At 48.1% G+C, this 21,353-nt stretch overlaps 1 protein-coding gene and 1 non-coding gene across 2 annotated transcripts in view; both read right to left on the minus strand.

Moving 5' to 3' along the window:
• NOP58 (NOP58 ribonucleoprotein) overlaps window positions 1–21,353 on the minus strand; it is a 76,897-nt gene that overhangs the window by 42,012 nt on the left and 13,532 nt on the right. Inside the window, exons 3-7 of the mRNA XM_030209387.1 lie at window positions 17,942–17,994; window positions 15,157–15,281; window positions 14,735–14,871; window positions 2,160–2,224; window positions 435–569 (exon numbers count right to left, since the gene is read on the minus strand). Coding sequence (XP_030065247.1) covers window positions 435–569; window positions 2,160–2,224; window positions 14,735–14,871; window positions 15,157–15,281; window positions 17,942–17,994 — 515 coding nt within the window. The remainder of the gene's footprint in view (window positions 1–434; window positions 570–2,159; window positions 2,225–14,734; window positions 14,872–15,156; window positions 15,282–17,941; window positions 17,995–21,353) is intronic.
• LOC115475180 lies at window positions 17,580–17,668 on the minus strand. The gene has a single exon (XR_003942964.1). It is a non-coding gene; the product is annotated as a small nucleolar RNA SNORD70 (small nucleolar RNA).

Below are 21,353 nucleotides of genomic sequence, written 5' to 3' on the forward strand. Positions count from 1 at the left end.
TCCATAGTCTGTTATTGACATGGACATGGGGGAAGCCACTGCTTGCCCCAAGATTCATAGCAAAGAATGTTGCGACTAATTGGGTTTCTGCGAGGTACCTGTGATCTGGATTGGCCACTGTTGGAAGCAGGATACTGGGTTAGACCATCGGTCTGACCCAGTATAGCTGTTCTTAAGTTTTATACATATGCTACTTAAAGACAAATAAGCTTGATGAAGAATTCTTCCCCAGGACCAGTCAGGCAGCTGCAGGAACAAAGAATTACTAGCTGGCTTCCAACGGACACCACATCTTTCTATTTCACGTATGCATGATATTCTGCAAATCAGCACTATAAACTCTCCCCCCCCCCCCCCCCCCAAACACCATGAAAACAAAATTCTTTCCAGTTTTGGACTAGCAGCCTCTCTTCCCTTTCAACCCTGCTACTCACCAACTCTGCGCAAACATTTGCAGTACACGAGGTTGTCTGTGATGATTTTGCCCAGCTCGGGAAAGTGCCAGCCATACCATTCCCTGCAGCGCATGATGTAATTGTTAAGCTCCTTGTCCAGATCATCCAGGAGGGCTACAATAGGCAGAAAGGGGCAAGGCAGATTATTAACAAAGCACCCCCCCCCCCTAAACAAATAAGGTTAAAGTACCAAACACTGCAACCTCATGCACTACTTATCATAGAGATCATGCTCCAGTCCTGTTTTCTTAACTCAAATCTCTGTTTTGTGGGCCTTTCAATTCTCATTTCCCATTGAAAAGCAAGACCAGAAAACCTTATGTGATTTAGTAAAGTAGCATATACGAGCTCTGATGTAATAAAGCACAAGTTAACACAAGCAAATTTTTACAGGCATTTTACTTGTGTGTTAAAAGACACATTAAATCCCAATGCTGTAGACTGATATGCTAATGCATTAGGTGTTTAAAAAAAAACATGCTACAAAAAGAGTGTGCCAATTTTACATCAGGAAGTGCTCCACATAGCCTTGTGAAGCCTCCAATGTGGGTAAAATGGTGGCCATTAATCTAATAAGGAATTTGCAGCAGTGTTAGGGTTGGGATTTTGTAAGACTCAGATCCAAATTGGCTGACCAACTCTTCTGCTGTTCTTCACTGCAACTGTAAGCAGCACACTTGGCTGAAACCAGTGGCTACCACAGACCATGCATTGGGAGTTGTGTTCGACCAGGCCCAACACTGGCTGCAGCTCTTCCCCCTCCCTCCAATTCCAGATGGCCTAAACTTACCCCCAAGATGGGTTTCTATGCTAATAAGCAAAATGGCTATGTTTTTCCCAGCTTGAATCTAGACCCCTTTTTTTTCTATTTTGTTCTTTAGGAAAGTTTTGCTCAAGCAATAACATCTGTTAAGGAGAGCCCATCCATCTATCAGTACACAGCTGAAAGTGGGGTAGTCATGCCCCTCGATCATGACCCCAGTCGAAGAGGGTCAGAGATGCAGCTATGATCTGTGTCAGCAGGAAGCCCAATCTTCACTGGCAGAATGTGTAAAGAGCTGCGGCAGCAGCAGCAAAGAAATCTGGATTCTCACTGGCAGTACCATCTGCAGGCAGAAGGTAAGTAGAGATGGGGAGAGGGAGAGAGTTTAAGGGAGAGGAGGATAAAGAAGAACAGGAGAGAGAGTGTGCCAGTGGGAGGAGGGTAGTCAGGAGAGTGGACATCATAATGTCTATATATATATATATATATATATATATATAGATATATAGATATAGATATAGAGAGAGAGACAAGAACACCTTCCACCTTCAAAGACCTCTAAACCCCTGCACACAAAACTTCCCTCCACATATTGCACTCCTCACAGGCAACAATCTACAAGCCCTTATCCACACTACACCCCTCACACACACATGCTCTCTTCCACACATTCTAAATGAGATTTGGGAGAAAAAGGGAGTACATCAGAAGCAGAATGGGCACAAGTAAGCAAATTCCTATATGTACTTTGCACCAAGGGTATGCGTACTGGCCCAAATTTTCATAGCAAGTCTGTAGGTACCTTAATCATTTATCATTTGATTATGATTGTAGACAAGTAAAATCTGCATCAAGATATCTATACTGGCACAACAACTGGTCTTTACACTGTGAGCCCTGAAACAGAACTCAATGTTGAAACCAAACTGGCATTTACTTACAGATTGCCTGCACGATCATTGTGTCCACTTTGTCAGGGCTGAACTTCAATTTGTACCGAGAGAGGCTGCAAACAAACCAGAAGGTAAAATTATGTATCATACCTGATAATTTTCTTTCCATTAATCATAGCTGATCAATCCATAGACTGGTGGGTTGTGTCCATCTACCAGCAGGTGGAGATAGAGAGCAATCCTTTTGCCTCCCTATATGTGGTCATGTGCTGCCGGAAACTCCTCAGTATGTCGATATCCAAGCTCCATCCGCAGGACTCAGCACTTAGAGAATTACACCCACAAAGGGACACTCTGCCCAGCTCACCACCGCCGAAACGGGGGAGGGGAATTAACCCAGCTCATCCCCACACAAGTGGGGGAGGGGAATCCGTCCAGCTCATCCCCGCGGAGCGGGGGAGGGACACCACCCCGCCGATGCGGGGGGATCTGGCTTATCCTGCAACCGCGGGAGGAGCTGACTGACCCTAACACCGCCGAAGCGGGAGGGGTACAAAGCTGCCCTACAGCCGCACGAAGCGGGAGGGAGCGCCGGCAGAATTTATGTCTCAATCCAGCCCCGAAAACGGAGGGGAGAGGAATGCAGCAGCTCACTGTAACACACACTCGTCTCAACTCTTGAAGAATCCAATTGAAAAAAAAAAACTTGAACACGAAGTCCTCCTGAACAGGAACTGAAGACTAAACTTGAATCTGAAATGCAACCAGAATATAAACAGTACAGATATCTCGGAGGGGCTATGGATTGATCAGCTATGATTAATGGAAAGAAAATTATCAGGTATGATACATAATTTTACCTTCCATATCATCATGCTGATCAATCCATAGACTGGTGGGTTGTACCGAAGCAGTACTCACCCAGGGCGGGACATTGAAATCCCTGACCGCAACACTGAAGCTCCAAACCGGGCCTCCGCCCGAGCAGCCACAGTCAAGCGGTAATGCCTGGAGAAGGTATGGGCCGATGCCCAAGTTGCCGCCTTGCAAATCTCTTCCAAGGAGACGGACCCGGCCTCTGCCATCGAGGCCGTCTGAGCTCTAGTGGAGTGAGCCTTCAGCTGGATAGGCGGCACCTTCCCCGCGGCCACATAAGCCGCTGCAATGGCTTCCTTGACCCATCTTGCCACTGTAGGCTTAGCAGCCTGCAGACCCTTATGAGGACCTGCAAACAGGACAAACAGATGATCCGATTTCCGGAAATCATTGGTCACTTCCAAGTATCTGATGATGACTCGTCTCACATCCAGATATTTGAGAGCAGAGTATTCCTCTGGGTAGTCCTCCCTACGAAAGGAAGGGAGACAGAGCTGCTGATTCACATGGAAGCGAGAAACAATCTTGGGCAGGAAGGAAGGCACTGTGCGAATAGTCACTCCTGCCTCAGTGAACTGCAGAAAAGGCTCTCGACATGAGAGTGCCTGGAGCTCGGAAACTCTTCTGGCTGAAGTGATAGCCACCAAAAAGACTGCTTTCAACGTCAGGTCTTTCAGAGATGCCCTCGACAAGAGTTCAAAAGGCGGCTTCTGCAAGGCTCTTAGCACCAGGTTGAGATTCCACGCAGGCACCACTGAGTGCAGAGGAGGGCGCAGGTGATTAACTCCCTTGAGAAAACGTACCACATCTGGCTGTGAAGCCAGGGAAGCACCCTTCAGGCGGCCCCTGAAGCAAGCCAGAGCCGCTACCTGGACTTTAAGGGAACTGAGCGACAGGCCTTTCTCCAGACCTTCTTGCAGGAACGCCAACACTGAAGAAATTGGAGCAGTGAAGGGAGAAAGTGATCCTGCTTCACACCACGCTGCAAAGGTACGCCAAACCCTGGCGTAAGCAGTAGAAGTAGAGCGCTTCCTCGCTCTCAGCATAGTGGCGATGACCTTGTCTGAGAAGCCCTTCTTCCTCAGACGCTGCCGCTCAATAGCCAGGCCGTAAGACCAAAGGGGGAGGGATCCTCCATCACCACGGGACCCTGATGCAACAAGCCCTGCTCCACTGGCAGCCGCAGAGGGTCGTCCACTGAGAGCCTGATCAAGTCCGCATACCAGGGACGTCTGGGCCAGTCCGGACCCACCAGGATTATCCCAGGAGTACCCTGCCCAACATGGGCCAGGGCGGGAACAAATAGAGAAGCTCCTGTGTCGGCCACTGTTGGAGAAGAGCATCTACTCCCAGAGATCGAGGGTCCCGTCCTCTGCTGAAAAAGCGCGGCACTTGGCAATTGGCCGATGACGCCATCAGATCTAGGCTCGACTGGCCCCAGCGCTTCGTGATGTCCAAGAACGCCTGAGCCGATAACTGCCACTCTCCGGGATCCAAGGTATGGCGACTGAGAAAGTCCGCCTTGACATTCATGACTCCGGCAATGTGGGCCGCTGACAGTTGTTCCAGGTTCGCTTCCGCCCACTGGCATAGATTCATGGCTTCCTTGGCTAGAGGGGCGCTCTTGGTACCTCCCTGGCGGTTGACATAGGCCACAGCCGTGGCATTGTCCGACAGGGCCCGTACAGGCTTCAACACCAGTACCGGGATGAACTCCAAAAGCGCCAACCGAATGGCTCTGAGTTCCAGGAGGTTGATAGACCACTTTGCTTCTGCAGGAGACCAGAGCCCCTGCGCTGTCCTTCCCAAGCAGTGGGCTCCCCAGCCCGTCAAAGAGGCGCCCGTCGTGACAACAATCCACTCCGGGGTCACAAGAGGCATCCCTGCAGACAACTTGTCTGTCTTCAGCCACCAGCTCAGCGCCTTGCGCACTGCTGGGTCCAAGGGAAGGCGCACAGCATAATCCTCCGACACCGGAGTCCAGCGCTGCAGCAGAGAGTGTTGTAGTGGTCTCATATGAGCCCTGGCCCAGGGCACTACTTCCATCGTGGCCGTCATAGAGCCCAACAGCTGCACATAGTCCCAAGAAGCGTAGAGGCTACTAGGAACTGGTCCACCTGAGCCTGAAGTTTGACAATCCGATTGTCCGGCAGGAACACTCTGCCCACTTGGGTGTCGAATCGAACTCCCAGATACTCCAGGGACTGAGTCGGGCGCAGCTGGCTTTTCTCCCAGTTGATGATCCACCCCAGGGAGCTCAAAAGAGCAATCACCCGGTCCACAGCTTTGCCGCACTCTGCATAAGAGGGGGCTCGGATCAACCAGTCGTCCAGATAAGGATGGACTTGTACTCCTTCCTTTCGCAGGAAGGCCGCGATGACCACCATTACTTTGGAGAAGGTCCGCGGAGCAGTAGCCAACCCGAACGGGAGGGCTCTGAACTGGAAGTGTCGGCCCAGGACTGTAAAACGCAGAAAGTGTTGATGAGGAGGCCAGATGGGAATATGCAAGTACGCTTCCTTGATGTCCAAGGATGCCAGGAACTCCCCTGCCTTCACTGCCGCTATAACAGAGCGGAGAGTCTCCATGCGAAAGTGCCGAACTTTCAAGGCCCGATTGACTCCTTTGAGGTCGAGGATAGGCCGTACAGAACCTCCTTTCTTTGGTACCACAAAGTAAATGGAGTAACATCCCTTGCCAAGCTGATTTTCTGGCACCGGAACGACCGCACCCAGGTGGATCAGATTGTCCAATGTCTGCTGCACTGCCACAGCTTTGACCGGAGACTTGCAGGGAAAGAGTACAAACCCATCTCTTAAGGGTCGGCAGAACTCTAGCTTGTAGCCGTCTCTGATGACTTCCAGCACCCAAGCGTCTGAAGTTACCCTGGTCCACTCGCCCAGAAACGAGGACAGGCGTCCTCCAATCTGCACTGGGCCATGGACCAGGACCCCGTCATTGGGTACGAGACCCTGGGGGAGGACCGGAGGGCGCACCTCCGGGACGGCGGTCTCTGCGAAAGGAATGCTGCTTGGGGGAGAAGTTCCTCTTGAAGGAAGAGGGGGCAGAGGGGCCCGACTTGTCCGGGCGGTAGCGACGGGCTTCCTGAAACTGTCCTCTGGAGATACCGGGGCGAGCACTGGCCCGAGCCCTGACCTCTGGTAACCTCTTGCCCTTAGACGTGCCGAGATCGGTCACAATTTTGTCCAGCTCGACCCCAAAGAGCAGCTTGCCTTTAAAAGGCAACTTAGCCAGGCGGGACTTAGAGGCGTGGTCCGCAGACCAATGTTTCAGCCAAAGCCACCGCCGCGCAGAGACTGTCTGAGCCATACCTTTAGCCGAGGCTCTCAAGACATCATACAGTAAGTCTGCCAAATAAGCCAAGCCCGATTCCAGGGCCGGCCAATCAGCTCTCAAGGAAGGATCCGAGGGGGAAGCCCGCTGCACAATCGTGAGGCACGCCCTGGCCACATAGGAGCCGCAAACTGAGGCCTGCAAACTTAAGGCAGCCGCCTCGAAGGACGACCTTAAGGCCACCTCCAGTCTTCTGTCTTGGGCGTCCTTTAGGGCCGTGCCACCTTCCACCGGCAACGCCGTTTTCTTAGTCACCGCAGTGATTAAAGAATCCACGGTAGGCCAAAGAAAGGCCTCCCGTTCACTTTCAGGCAAAGGATAGAGGCGGGACATAGCCCTAGCCACTTTGAGGCTCGCTTCCGGGACATCCCATTGAGCCGAAATTAAGGTGTGCATGGCATCATGCACGTGGAAGGTTCTAGGCGGGCGCTTCGTCCCCAGCATAATGGCGGAGCCAACAGGGGCTGAGGGAGAGACGTCCTCTGGAGAGGAAATCTTCAAAATGCTCATGGCCTGCACTAACAGGTTGGGCAAATCCTCTGAGCGAAAGATCCGCGCTGCAGAGGGGTCATCCGCTCCATCCGAGCGGGAATCCGTCTCCTCCAAGGAATCCCCAAAGGACCGTTGGGAGAACTCAGATACGCTGCCCTCATCTACATCAGAGGAAACAGAGTCCTCTAAGGTCTGGGAATCCACCCGAGGGCGTTTACTTCCGGGGGCCTCAACCCCTTTATCGGACAAGGGAGAAGGGGCAGCGTTTTGCATAAGGAAGGCCTGATGCAGCAGCAAAATAAACTCGGGGGAGAAACCCCCCAGACTGTGCACTTCAGCAAGAGCGGGGGAGAAACATGCTGCGCATCCAAAATGGCGTCCGGCGCGACACTCCGCGAAGGAGCCGCGCGGGAAGAACGGCGCTTAACTTTAGCCGCTTTTTTGCCGTCGTCCAAATCAAGGGCGGCCATGGCATTAACGTCTCCCAGCTCAAGGGCGGCCCAAGAAGAAGCCATCCGAGCAGAATGGCCGGCCAAGATGGCGGAGGCGAGCAGCGGGGGATGGGCGTTTATGGCGGGAAAAACTGCCGCACCGGAGGAAGACCCGGGACACTGACCGGCCTCCGAACTGACACCCAACAAGGGCGAATCAGACTTTAAGACCCCCGCATCCCCGCTAGAAGCGCACACGCGGACCGGGGAGCGATTCTTCGCGCCCTCGCCCTCCGACGCCATAGGCCACGTGGAGATCGATCGGGGAACCCCCTGCCCGCTATAAAAAGGTAAAAATTACCTGCTTTTTCGCTCCGAGCTGTAACGACCTGGTGTCCCAGTGAGTAGCTGCAATAAACGTTTAAATAAACGTCGAAATAAACGCCTTTAAGGACGTCCAAAAATTTTTTTTTTTTTTTAACGGAGCCAGCGGGAGGGGGGAGAAAAGGAGGGACCTGGCGCCACCAGGTTTGCACTTGCTCAAGAAGAGCCCTCAACCCCAGGTACTCAACAAAACCTAAAGATTAGGCTTGGAGACCTAGCCAGAGCTGCTGCTGTGTGTGACCACCACCTGCTGAGATAGAGAACATACTGAGGAGTTTCCGGCAGCACATGACCACATATAGGGAGGCAAAAGGACTGCTCTCTATCTCCACCTGCTGGTAGATGGACACAACCCACCAGTCTATGGATTGATCAGCATGATGATATGGAATTTTCCTTTAAATAGAAAGACAATACTACACTGAAGCATACACCATTATTTAAAGAACATTTCATTGCTTTTCTCAGTGGCAGTGACAAATGGTTGAATTAAATCATGGTTCCTTCAGTCCAACTAGATTCAGTCATTGATAACAGCACAACAGAGAATGATGTTTAAACTCCCCATCACAGAGTACCTTGGTAGCTAACTGCATCATTTGGCTACCTTGGTGCCTAGCGATTTATATTTGAGGTACAAAGCAAAGCATGCATTCTCCTTTAACAGCAATTTACTGCATTTTCATGCATATAATGTGTGCATTATATATATTTTTACAAACCATGTGCAACCCCTGTGCACTATATACATGGGCAGGCTATACCAGTGTATTCTTAAGATACACTGATTGCAAAATGAATGCATTTGTTTTTAAGGTTCTTTCTTTTTAGGTTTTATGCAAGTTTCAGGCCGATCAGGCTTTTAACCTCCCTTACGATTCTCTGCTGGGGCACTGGGGAGCAGGGCTTAGATCTCTCCCTGATCTGCTTGTCATTTCCTGGCTAAGCCACTGAATCATTACAATGGGCATGTCCACAGGTGCAGACAGGCCTGGGTGAGACTCTCCAGGTGGCCACAGGACTAACCCCAGGTGGGTGCTAGGGGTGTTACGTGTCAGAGAGCCCCTTCCTCCTGTAAAGAAACAGTGTGTTTTAAGCCTGTAACATGTATTGGATATTTCCCTGTTTTAATTACAGTGGTGGAAATAAGTATTTGATCCCTTGCTGATTTTGTAAGTTTGCCCACTGACAAAGACATGAGCAGCCCATAATTGAAGGGTAGGTTATTGGTAACAGTGAGAGATAGCACATCACAAATTAAATCCGGAAAATCACATTGTGGAAAGTATATGAATTTATTTGCATTCTGCAGAGGGAAATAAGTATTTAATCCCTCTGGCAAACAAGACCTAATACTTGGTGGCAAAACCCTTGTTGGCAAGCACAGCGGTCAGACGTCTTCTGTAGTTGATGATGAGGTTTGCACACATGTCAGGAGGAATTTTGGTCCACTCCTCTTTGCAGATCATCTCTAAATCATTAAGAGTTCTGGGCTGTCGCTTGGCAACTCGCAGCTTCAGCTCCCTCCATAAGTTTTCAATGGGATTAAGGTCTGGTGACTGGCTAGGCCACTCCATGACCCTAATGTGCTTCTTCCTGAGCCACTCCTTTGTTGCCTTGGCTGTATGTTTTGGGTCATTGTCGTGCTGGAAGACCCAGCCACGACCCATTTTTAAGGCCCTGGCGGAGGGAAGGAGGTTGTCACTCAGAATTGTACGGTACATGGCCCCATCCATTCTCCCATTGATGCGGTGAAGTAGTCCTGTGCCCTTAGCAGAGAAACACCCCCAAAACATAACATTTCCACCTCCATGCTTGACAGTGGGGACGGTGTTCTTTGGGTCATAGGCAGCATTTCTCTTCCTCCAAACACGGCGAGTTGAGTTCATGCCAAAGAGCTCAATTTTTGTCTCATCTGACCACAGCACCTTCTCCCAATCACTCTCGGCATCATCCAGGTGTTCACTGGCAAACTTCAGACGGGCCGTCACATGTGCCTTCCGGAGCAGGGGGACTTTGCGGGCACTGCAGGATTGCAATCCGTTATGTCGTAATGTGTTACCAATGGTTTTCGTGGTGACAGTGGTCCCAGCTGCCTTGAGATCATTGACAAGTTCCCCCCTTGTAGTTGTAGGCTGATTTCTAACCTTCCTCATGATCAAGGATACCCCACGAGGTGAGATTTTGCGTGGAGCCCCAGATCTTTGTCGATTGACAGTCATTTTGTACTTCTTCCATTTTCTTACTATGGCACCAACAGTTGTCTCCTTCTCGCCCAGCGTCTTACTGATGGTTTTGTAGCCCATTCCAGCCTTGTGCAGGTGTATGATCTTGTCCCTGACATCCTTAGACAGCTCCTTGCTCTTGGCCATTTTGTAGAGGTTAGAGTCTGACTGATTCACTGAGTCTGTGGACAGGTGTCTTTCATACAGGTGACCATTGCCGACAGCTGTCTGTCATGCAGGTAACGAGTTGATTTGGAGCATCTACCTGGTCTGTAGGGGCCAGATCTCTTACTGGTTGGTGGGGGATCAAATACTTATTTCCCTCTGCAGAATGCAAATAAATTCATATACTTTCCACAATGTGATTTTCCGGATTTAATTTGTGATGTGCTATCTCTCACTGTTACCAATAACCTACCCTTCAATTATGGGCTGCTCATGTCTTTGTCAGTGGGCAAACTTACAAAATCAGCAAGGGATCAAATACTTATTTCCACCACTGTATGTCTGAAGTGTATTTCTCCTATTTTTTTAACACAAGCAGGAAGCAAGTATATGTTTAAAACTTGTTGACTGGGCTCTGATTGGCCTGGAGTTTGAAACTGCCCCAGTCGTGCTGGTTGTTGCTTCAGGAAGAAAAGGGTGACTGATCTCTTTATTAAGTGAACAATTATAAGTCCTGATCTTCCCAGGTACCTGCCATGAGTGGGAAAGCGCGGGGTACAAATGTAACAAAAATAAAAAATAAAATACCGTTTAGAAGTATATAGATGTTTAGTTAGTGTTATAATTGATCCATATTTCAGTTACCTCTTATTGTTTGCCAATTGCACATTTTTGTTCACTGTTCCAAGTTCTGAGAATAAACACAATTGTCTGTTCGTTCTGCCTGTCTGGACTAATAAAGAATCCTGGTGATTTGTGTGTTGGGTCTGTGCTTTCTGGGAACCATGGGACCACTGAGTGTGTGGCCCCAGTAACCTAGACATCACTGGGGGTAATTTGAGTGTGGGAGACTCACCCAGATACGGTTGTGACCCAGTCGGTGGGAGGAGGGTGCTAGCGTAGAGAACAAGCAGCAGGTGAAGGCAGACCTGAGTTGTGCTGGGATAGACCCTCTAAGTGGCCGCAGAGTAACCTCAGGTGAGCGGCTAGGCATTTCATCACACCCCACCTCTCCATTAGGTGACTTGGAGGTGGCTGTCCTAGTAACTGCTGCTGAGTTGGCACGGGTCAACCAATCATCCAAGGGAGCTGCCAACACCACCATCACCTTGGAGAAGGTGTGGGGTTCTGTTGCCAACCCAAAGGGCAGAGCATGAAACTGGAAGAGGCTACCCATCTTTCATTCTAGGAATAGGGAGATGTGCCTCTGGAGATTGAGAGAGGTCAAGAACTTGCCTGGTCAAACAGTAGTTTTCCTCAAGTGCAGGGTGCCCATGCAACAATGCTGAACCCCCAGGCAGGCATTCACCAATTTGAGGTCCAAAATCAGTCAAAAGGTCCCTCCTTTCTTTGGGACCACAAAATAAATGAGAGTACTGACCTAAGTCTCACTTCATAGGAAAGACTGGCTCCATCGTCCCCAGCTCTAGAAGATGTTTCAAAGTTAAGAGTGACAGCCTGCTGCTGTACCTCTGAGCCACAGAGGAAAATCATGAAGGTTTCCAGAATGGGGCGGGCCAGCTCCAGGGCATATGCTCTCTCTAGCACCTCCAGGACTCATTGATCTGAGCTTATATAGATCCACTTGTGGTGAAAATGGGACAATCTGGCCCCTCTCTGCACCACCAAGGGTGCCGGCGCACCCTTACTGGGTAGACCGGGATCCCCCAGCACCACTGGGAGGGACAAGAAGCCGCTGCTCTTTGGTGTACCTCAAGGATCTGTCTTGGGCTCTTCTTCTCACCATCTAAACTTATTCCTTTCTACTCTAATCTTCTCCCATGGTTTTCAGTATCATCTTTATGCTGATGACTTCCAGATCTATTTCTCCACATCAACTATTTCAGCAGGAATCCAGGAACAAAACTCAGTCTGCCTCTCTGACATTGCTGTCTGGATGTCTCACTACCATTTGAAACTAAATGTGGCCAAGACTGTGCTTCTTCTTTTCCCCTAAACACACGTCTCCTCTTTCCCCATTCTCTATTTCTGTGGACAATGCTCTTATCCTCCCTGTCTCGTCAGCTCGCAACCTTGGGACCACCTATGACTCCTCTCTCTCTGCAAATCCAAAAGACTGCTAAAAACCTGTCTTCATTTCTTTCTCTAGATCACCAAAATTCATCCCTTCCTTTCTGAGCACACTACCAAAACCCGTATCCACACTCTTGTCACCTCATGTTTAAATTATTGCAACTTGCTTCTCACAGGACTCCCACTAAACCATCACTCTCCCCTTCAATCCAATCAAAATTCTGCTGCACACCTTATATTGCATAAGTGTCGCTACGCTCATATTAGCCTTCTTCTCAAGTCACTTCATTGGCTCCCTATCCATTTCCACATACACTTCAAACTCCTCTTATTGACTTACAAGTGCATTCACTCTGCAGCTTCTCAGTACCTCTCCACTCATCTCTCTCCCTACACTTCTCCCCAGGAACTCTGTTCATTGGGTAAATCTCTCATCTGTACCCTTCTCCTCCATTGCCAACTCCAGACTCCGTTTCTTTTATCTTGCTGCACTGTATGCCTGGAATAGATTGAGTCAGTAAAAAGCTCCGTCTCTGGCCAAATTCAAATCTAGGCTAAAAGCCCACCTTTTTGAGGCTACTTTTAACTCCTAATCACTTGTTCGGTACCCATGTCCATTTTAGTCATTTCAAAAAAAAAAATTCCTTTATTTGTCCTGTTCATCTATCTTAATTAGATTGTAAGCTCTGCAGAACAGGCACTGTTTCTTACATATTTACTGCACAACGCTGTGTACATCTAATAGTGCTATAGAAATAAGTAGTAGAAAAACCCAGTTTGAAAGACCTACTAGTGCCTGAAGCTTGGGCCACCAGGCTGAACAAAAATGACTCCCTCTCCTGGCACGACATAACACTGATGAGTCGCTGAGAACTCTTCTGGTGAATCTCAGGCCATCTCCGAAACTCCAGGTGGGAAATCTCAGGATACTGGGGCAGCTGCTTCAACCACTATAACATGGCCCTTGCACACATGCAGCCCCCGAGGCAAATCCCAACTAAAGCTGCTGCTCCACTCTCTTGTCATGCATCTTCTTGACGGCAGAACCCCCTTGAACAGCACTGCTACTACTGCTGCTAATTAGCCCTTGCACCTCAGGTGGTGCCTTCTCAGGGGACAAGCTGCAAGCCAAAAAGAATCCAGATCCTCCATGACAATTGGACCCTGCTGTAATAAAGCCCCATGTCCTCTGGAATGAAGCAGAGGATGGACCACCAGAAGGCAGATTATGTCTGCGTAGCACAGATGACAAGGATTGAGTATAATGCAATCTTCCTCAGGAAATAGCCAAAGGCCAGGTAGGAAATACATAAAAGGCTCCAAAGGATCACCACTGTACCAGGGCATCTATCCCTGCTGAACACGTCACACCTGCTGAATGTAGGGACACTTGGCATTCTACAGGGTGGACATCAGATTAATACTCTGTCTGCCCCAGAGGTTCACTATTAGCTGAAAGGCTGAGGCGCTCAACTCCTATGCCCAGGGATCCAGCATCATGTAACTCAGAAGGTTTGCATGTAAGCTGTTCACCCCCACAATGTGCATCACAGAGAGGGTGGAGCTCTGTCCAGTGATATAGCCAAGAAATCTCATGAGCTACTGTCCCTTGCTTGTTGGCATACACCACTGTCGTCATGTTGTCAGAGTATCTAAACTGCTTTCCCACAAAGCGGAGGGAGAAGTCCCAGCTCACAGCCCAAAGAACATGCCTGTGGGCTAAGACTTAGGTGGCAGAGGGCCAAAAACAGGAGCACCTCCAAGCTCTACCACAGAAGTGACTTAGCCTGATCCCTGGCAGACCAGCTAGTCAAAGGGACTCAATCAAGAGGATACAGCCCATAGATTGTGACCTGGGGAATCAGGCTTCCTCTGCAAAAAAAAAAAAAAAAATTCCTGCTGCACCAGTCCAACCCGCACCATCTGCTGGAGGTAGAGAAATACTGACAAATCAAACGAGTATATATATATATATATATATATATATATATATATATATATATATATATACTCGTTTGATTTGTCAGTATATATATATTTGTCAGTATATATATGTATAAAGTATATCGTCGGTTTCGGTTTTCGTTGATTCTTTCAGTGAAAAATTTGTCTCGGATTTCGTTGGCTGCCTCGGTTTTCGCTGCTAATTTTGTGAAAACAAAGGGCAACCCATGTGTTCTCGTGCTCATTGGATTTACATTGATTCATACGGAAATAATTGCCTCGGTTTTCATTGACTGTTTTCGGACGGATTATCAACGAAAACCGAGGTATCACTGTATAGCTTATCAAGTAAAATGAGTTTATCTTGTTGGGCAGACTGGATGGACTGTACAGGTCTTTATCTGCCGTCACTTACTATGTTACTGACAGATTCTACTCTGAATCTCTTATATCGGTAATGTTACAGGAAAGTAATTTCTACCTCCTGCTGGTTGGGGAACATAACCGACTGGCCTAGCAAGATCAGTGAATACAATTACATCTGAAATTTTAAGCTCCCTAGGTGCTTAAAAGGTTGCTCCAAGGTGTTACTAAATGGCAGCTGGCTAAAAGAGTTAGGATTCCTTATGACTAAAGTTCTGGTTCACAGGAAAACTTGTCACCCAAATATCCAGTATTCATCATCAAACAAGTATCAAATATGCTTGTGAAAACTTACCTGTGTGCCAGTCCAAGAGACATGGCAGCCATCTCCCGGGCCGGAAGGCCTGCGATGAGTCCCTCAACCTGATTGCGAATTCCTCTCATCAGCTCCGCCACCATCGGACTATGAATGCAGCTCAGATTCAGTTTATCCTGTAGGAAGAAAAGGGCAAAAAGGGTTAGGATTTCCTTAATTACTAAAGCAGTGCCCCTTAACCATCCTTTACTCACAGGGCCAGGGTCTTGCCAAGTTACAAAGCTTCTCTACTAATCTCTGAATTTTAACTATTAACTTTATTCACTTCCTTTGACGCTACATGGCCTGAGTCACATTTGGGACACCTACGATACTGAAAGCATCAGCTCAGCATGTACACCGTGGTGGCTGAAGGCACCCTCAAAAGTTGCTAAAGCCTGTAGACGCAAACCAGTGCTCACCTTAATGACACCCCCAAGCTTGGCATCGGCTACTGCCAGCTGCTCATGGGCTTCCTTTGCAACGATTTTCTTCAGAACCTTCTTCAAGCCCTTGCTGAGCTTCCCTTCCACCAGAGCTGTGGAAGCTGCACAGCAGAAAACATCAATCAGTATCTGGGATCAAACTACCGCTCTCTTCAGAAACAGGAAAAGAAATCCCTACTCAAACTACCCATCCCCTGCACCTTAGAGTCAAATACAGAAAGTGCCACAAAAACTCTCCAGACATGCTAAGAAAACAGTCTTCCGCCATCACAGTGAACAGAGACGGAAGGGAAGATAAGTTTTTACTTTTATTCCAAGGAAATATTTTGCCATACGGGGGGGGGGGGGGGGGGGGGGGAAGAGAAGCTGAATAACACTTTTTTTCCCCAGAATATAGCTCTGTCTATGCAAATAAAATAATTGAGTCCTCATTTGTTCCGATTTTAATCAGACTTCCTGAACACAGAGTAATTTTTGAAAGCTCCCCTGGTTTGTGCCTTCCTAAATATATGAATCAAAAGGGGTATTGTGGGCTGACCATTAGAAACCAATGCAGACATCACATTGATCTATATAAAGTGTAAATACAGTGGGTCCTCTGAAGGAAACTTTTTAAAATGTGAGGACAGTCATAATAAAGCACATATCTCAGTGGTTCCCAAACCTGTCCTGGGGGCTTCCCAGTACAGAGTTGCACAGGGACAGAAATCTTACCCGTCCCCGCCCATTCCCAACTGGAATCTTATCCATCCCCGCCCATTCCCAACTGGAATCTTACCCACCCCCACCCATCCATGCAAGAATTTAACCCATCCCCTTAAGAATTTACTGGTACATTTTTTAAAAATCAGTTTGGCTCTCTCAGTCTCTCTCTCTGGGTTCGACCTGCAGCACTATAGGCAAGGAAGGAACAGAAGCTGGAACTTGGAACACTGGTGCGCACAAGTAAGACGTGTCTCTGATTCACTGGCACTGTGTGCTGAGAGGTCGCCACATGAACGCACCAGTAGATCAGGTGACACCCGAGGCTTGTGCCTGTGTTAGAGCTGAGGTCTGCACATCAGCCCGGAGCAGGGAGGATTAACAGTAATATAGTAAGTGATAGCAGATAAAAACCTGAACAGTCCAGTCTGCCCAATACTCACGCTCATTATCAATTCATAATTAAAACAATGAATGCGATATTATATACTTGATTATGGTCTCTCTTTGGCGTTTCTGGGACATAGACCACAGAAGTCCGCCCGGCCCTATTCTTATGTTCCAACTGCTGGAGATGTCATCGAAGCCCACTGCAGCCTATTTGTCTTTTCATTTATGGGAAACAGACCATAAAAGTCTGTCCAGCACTATCCTCAAGTTCCAGCCACTGAAGTTGTTGTCTAAGCCCTTTCCAGCCCATCCTAAACCAGATTACCATATATGAGAGACAGACCATACAAGTCTGCCCAATATCGGCCCTAGTTCATCACAGTCAGAGTCACCATTTAAGTGTCACTCAAAACATCCACACACATGCAGCCATTTAACTTTAGGTTTTTTTGTAACTTCTGTTTTCTAATTAGAGATCCTCTGTGTTCATCCCATGCCTTTTTGAATTCCATCACCATTTGTGTCTGTACCACCTCCTTCATGGAGACTTTCCCTATCTGTACTGTTAAAGTGAGGAGGAGGAGGAGACAGCACTCAAAGAACTTGGTACTTGGTAAGCGAGATGCTTGTGCAAGTGCAGCATACACTTTCACGGGAACCCTGCAGGAATTGTTTCCATCCCACGAGAACCCTGCAGAACTGCTTCTGTCCCCGCAGGAACACCGTGGGATTCCCGCGAACCCCGTTCCCGTGCAAGTCTCTACTCCCCAGTCAGGTTTGTAGGATATCTACAATGAATATTCGTAAGACAGATTTACATATGGTGGTTTGGAAACCACTGTGGTATCCTATTTCAAAAAGTGTGAAATTAACCAAATATCAAAAGAGGAGACCCAGAAAAAGAAAAAAAAGCAACAAAGCTGAGAAACAGGATATTTTCAATACTAACTATACACTTTTTTAAGGAGCTTTTCCCCCCAAATAATTTTGAAACAGTAAGTGTTACAAAAAAACAGCCAACTGTGGCACAGAAAGCCATGTGAGAAACAGTGCCACAGATGCAACAGAATGAGAAAGTAACTTTTTAAGCCCTGGCTATGGACTCATCTGCTTTTTCTGTACTTGCCCATAGTTGTGATCTGGCCCTAGCACAGCTGTGGCCAAACTATTAATTCATAAACTGTACCCCTTCAAGAGAGGATCAGTAACCCATATGCGAGAACAACTGCTATGACTTCCCTCGGCCAATCTCCTGCTTCTAGCTGCAACACGCAATTCGCATTACTTTCTAGCTTGTTAGAGGTACTTAATCTGTCGTCTCAGTGGTAGTGACGAAATGTTGATATAAAATCATCGTATTTCAGTTCAACAAGAATCCATCATTGACAACAGAGGTGCGTACACTCGCATGAAGCCAGAACCTGAGCAGGGAAGCGCTCCACACGGTGACCAGAAGCAACCACATGGAATTTTCAACTTTTTCTTTTTTTTTTTTTAAATCTGGCTGTAGTTCCACCAGCAGTTTGCTCATTCATAGCATGAGTCAGTAACTGCGCAACAAGTCCACAGCTTCAGGGCAGCAGCACACATCCACATAGATGTGTAGCACCTGAAAAACCCCACCACATGCATTTCACTTACTTCAGTTATGTGTGAACTCACTATTTACCTGCCAGAGCCTCTGTTGTGTCCTGGAACTTTTCAAAATGCTTCAGTTTCACTCTGAGTTAAAAAAACAAACAAAAAAAACCCTTTAAATAAATTTGTCAGAGAAGCATGGTCTCCATGGAAAAGGGCCTCACTGCTGGGTTATGGCCATTCTAGCTTTTGATTTATTAATCACAGGATTATAAGATGGGATAAGCTTTAGTTTTTACCCCATCACCTCCAAAGATTCAATTTCTCTGAAAGAAGCAGGATTCTTGAAACAACATGTCCTTGGGGGCAGGGGGTGTAAAACCAGGCTCACCTGGTAATTCTCAATTGCATCTACTTTAGGCTGCAATTCCTTGAAAAACTAACTCAAGCTATCCAAACAAGCACAAAGAAGTGAAATTACTACTATAAAGCCTAAAAAGCTGAAGTGTTACCATAAGCTTTCATGTAAAAGCATATGATGAACCATGATCCATAACAGGGTAATAAAAGAGAACACAGGCTGGCCTGGTGACTCATTAGCAGTGCAGGGCATATTACTATACACAAGATCCTCAATTCTTCCCCCCACAGGGTCAGATGAAGCTGCAAGTGCAAAGAGAATCATGTAATTATTAGGGGCAGCTCCCGGTGACTGGATTCTGAAACTCTGATACATGGTTCCATGTGAATGGTGCTCAGCCTTAAGACTATTGCTGCAATGACAACAGAGAGAAAACAAGGGTGAGTGGGTGGCTCTATCAAGAGGAGAATAAAGTCCCTCAACAACTGAAAATAAAGGATCGTAACACCAGATTCCCAGAAATACTTCCCTGCAAGATAATTACTGATCTCATAAAAATGCCAAACCAACCTGTGTTTTAACTTGTCTGCCCCACCTTTGGCTCTTACATTGCCAGAGGCTGGAGGTGGCTCTGGTACGAATAAAAGACATGCATGAAACATTGAATTCTGCAGTCTTTCTCCTTCCTGACCATATTTTGCATGGATAAGAAGGCTACACCAAATATCAGTGTTTAGAAAAGGATATTCAACCTGACCTCTGAAATTTGCTCTGTAGAAATGACTTAACAGTACTCTAGACAAGGGCTCGATAAACCCCAGGCACCAGGTCACCATGACAACTAAATTCAGAGCTGGCACCTAAGGTTTGCAGGTTGAGCCCAAGCACCTCTCCTGCCCCTCACCCCGGCAGCACTTAGAAACCAGTCTTCCTCACTTGCTGCAGCAACCATAAACACACACTGTTTGCGGCCGGCCTGGAAACCGTTCCTCTGCCGCACCCCGCTCTCATCTGCTGATGCAACTTCCTGTTTGCTCAGGGGTGGGATGTGGCAAAGGAACGGTTCCCAGGCCAGCTGCAGTGTGCGTTTATGGCTTCCACAGCCGGTGGAAACGACAAGTTTGGAAGTGATGCAGGGTGGGAAGCCAGGGAGAAGAAGGGGTGGGGGGGGGGGGGGGGAGTAGGAAAGGTGCTGGACCCGGAGGAAAGAGAGAGAAAGACAGATATGGGACTGTTGGAGATGGAAGGAAATGGGGGGGGGGGAAGAGATGCTGAATGCACAGAAGTTACTGGATGGGGGGAAGAAAAGGGAAAGAGATATGCCGTCCTGTGAAGGATGGAAGGGAGAGATGCTGGACTCAAGGAAGGAGGAAACATGCTGGACCACTGGGTGGAGAGGAAAGAGACAGAGATACTGTACATGAGAATAGGAAGGATGCTGAGCAATGCTGGGTGGGGAGGGTAGAGAGAAAGAAGAAGCTGGACACAGGAAGGGCTAGGGACACAGAAGGGAGAAAGTGGGCATGGGGGAAGCATAGGGATAGACAGAGGAGGCAATGCTGAATTTGGGTGGGGGGTTAGGGACACAAAAGAAAAAATGCTTGACATGGGGGCAGCATTGGGTTAGAGAGTGGCTCTATCACAGAGGTGGTTGAACATGGGGGGGGGGGACAGGGATACAGAATGGAGATGTTGAGTAAGGGAAAGGAAATGCTGAACATGGGGGCACAATACATACAGGGAGACAGAGGGAAGATGGATAATGGATATGGAGAGAGAAGAAATGCCATATGGACAGAAGACTCTGGTAAGAAAGTTAAGAGAAGATAGAGGAAAGCAAAAACCATAGATGAGACCAATTAAAAAAAAAAAAATCAAAAGAGCAAACAGAGCAAGAAAAATTTAATTTCCTATGGTAAAATTATGTATCATACCTGATAATTTTCTTTCCATTAATCATAGCTGATCAATCCATAGACTGGTGGGTTGTGTCCATCTACCAGCAGGTGGAGATAGAGAGCAATCCTTTTGCCTCCCTATATGTGGTCATGTGCTGCCGGAAACTCCTCAGTATGTCGATATCAAAGCTCCATCCGCAGGACTCAGCACTTAGAGAATTACACCCACAAAGGGACACTCTGCCCAGCTCACCACCGCCGAAACGGGGGAGGGGAATTAACCCAGCTCATCCCCACACAAGTGGGGGAGGGGAATCCGTCCAGCTCATCCCCGCGGAGCGGGGGAGGGACTCCACCCCGCCAATGCGGGGGGATCTGGCTTATCCTGCAACCGCAACCGCGGGAGGAGCTGACTGACCCTAACACCGCCGAAGCGGGAGGGGTACAAAGCTGCCCTACAGCCGCACGAAGCGGGAGGGAGTGCCGGCAGAATTTAAATCTCAATCCAGCCCCGTAAAGCGGAGGGGAGAGGAATGCAGCAGCTCACTGTAACACAAACTCGTCTCAACTCTTGAAGAATCCAAGTGAAAAAATAACTTGAACACGAAGTCTTCCTGAACAGGAACTGAAGACTAAACTTGAATCTGAAATGCAACCAGAATATAAACAGTACAGATATCTGGGAGGGACTATGGATTGATCAGCTATGATTAATGGAAAGAAAATTATCAGGTATGATACATAATTTTACCTTCCATATCATCAAGCTGATCAATCCATAGACTGGTGGGATGTACCGAAGCAGTACTCACCCAGGGCGGGACATAGAAATCCCTGACCGCAACACTGAAGCTCCAAACCGGGCCTCCGCCCGAGCAGCCACAGTCAAGCGGTAATGCTTGGAGAATGTATGGGCCGAAGCCCAAGTTGCCGCCTTGCATATCTCTTCCAAGGAGACGGAACCGGCCTCTGCCATCGAGGCCGCCTGAGCTCTTGTGGAGTGAGCCTTCAGCTGGATAGGCGGCACCTTCCCCGCGGCCACATAAGCCGCTGCAATGGCTTCCTTGACCCATCTTGCCACTGTAGGCTTAGCAGCCTGCAGGCCCCTACGAGGACCTGCAAACAGGACAAACAGATGATCCGATTTCCGGAAATCATTGGTCACTTCCAAGTATCTGATGATGACTCGTCTCACATCCAGACATTTGAGAGCAGAGTATTCCTCTGGGTAGTCCTCCCTACGA

Source organism: Microcaecilia unicolor, chromosome 7 (assembly GCF_901765095.1).
Source record: "Microcaecilia unicolor chromosome 7, aMicUni1.1, whole genome shotgun sequence".
Lineage (NCBI taxonomy): Eukaryota > Metazoa > Chordata > Amphibia > Gymnophiona > Siphonopidae > Microcaecilia > Microcaecilia unicolor.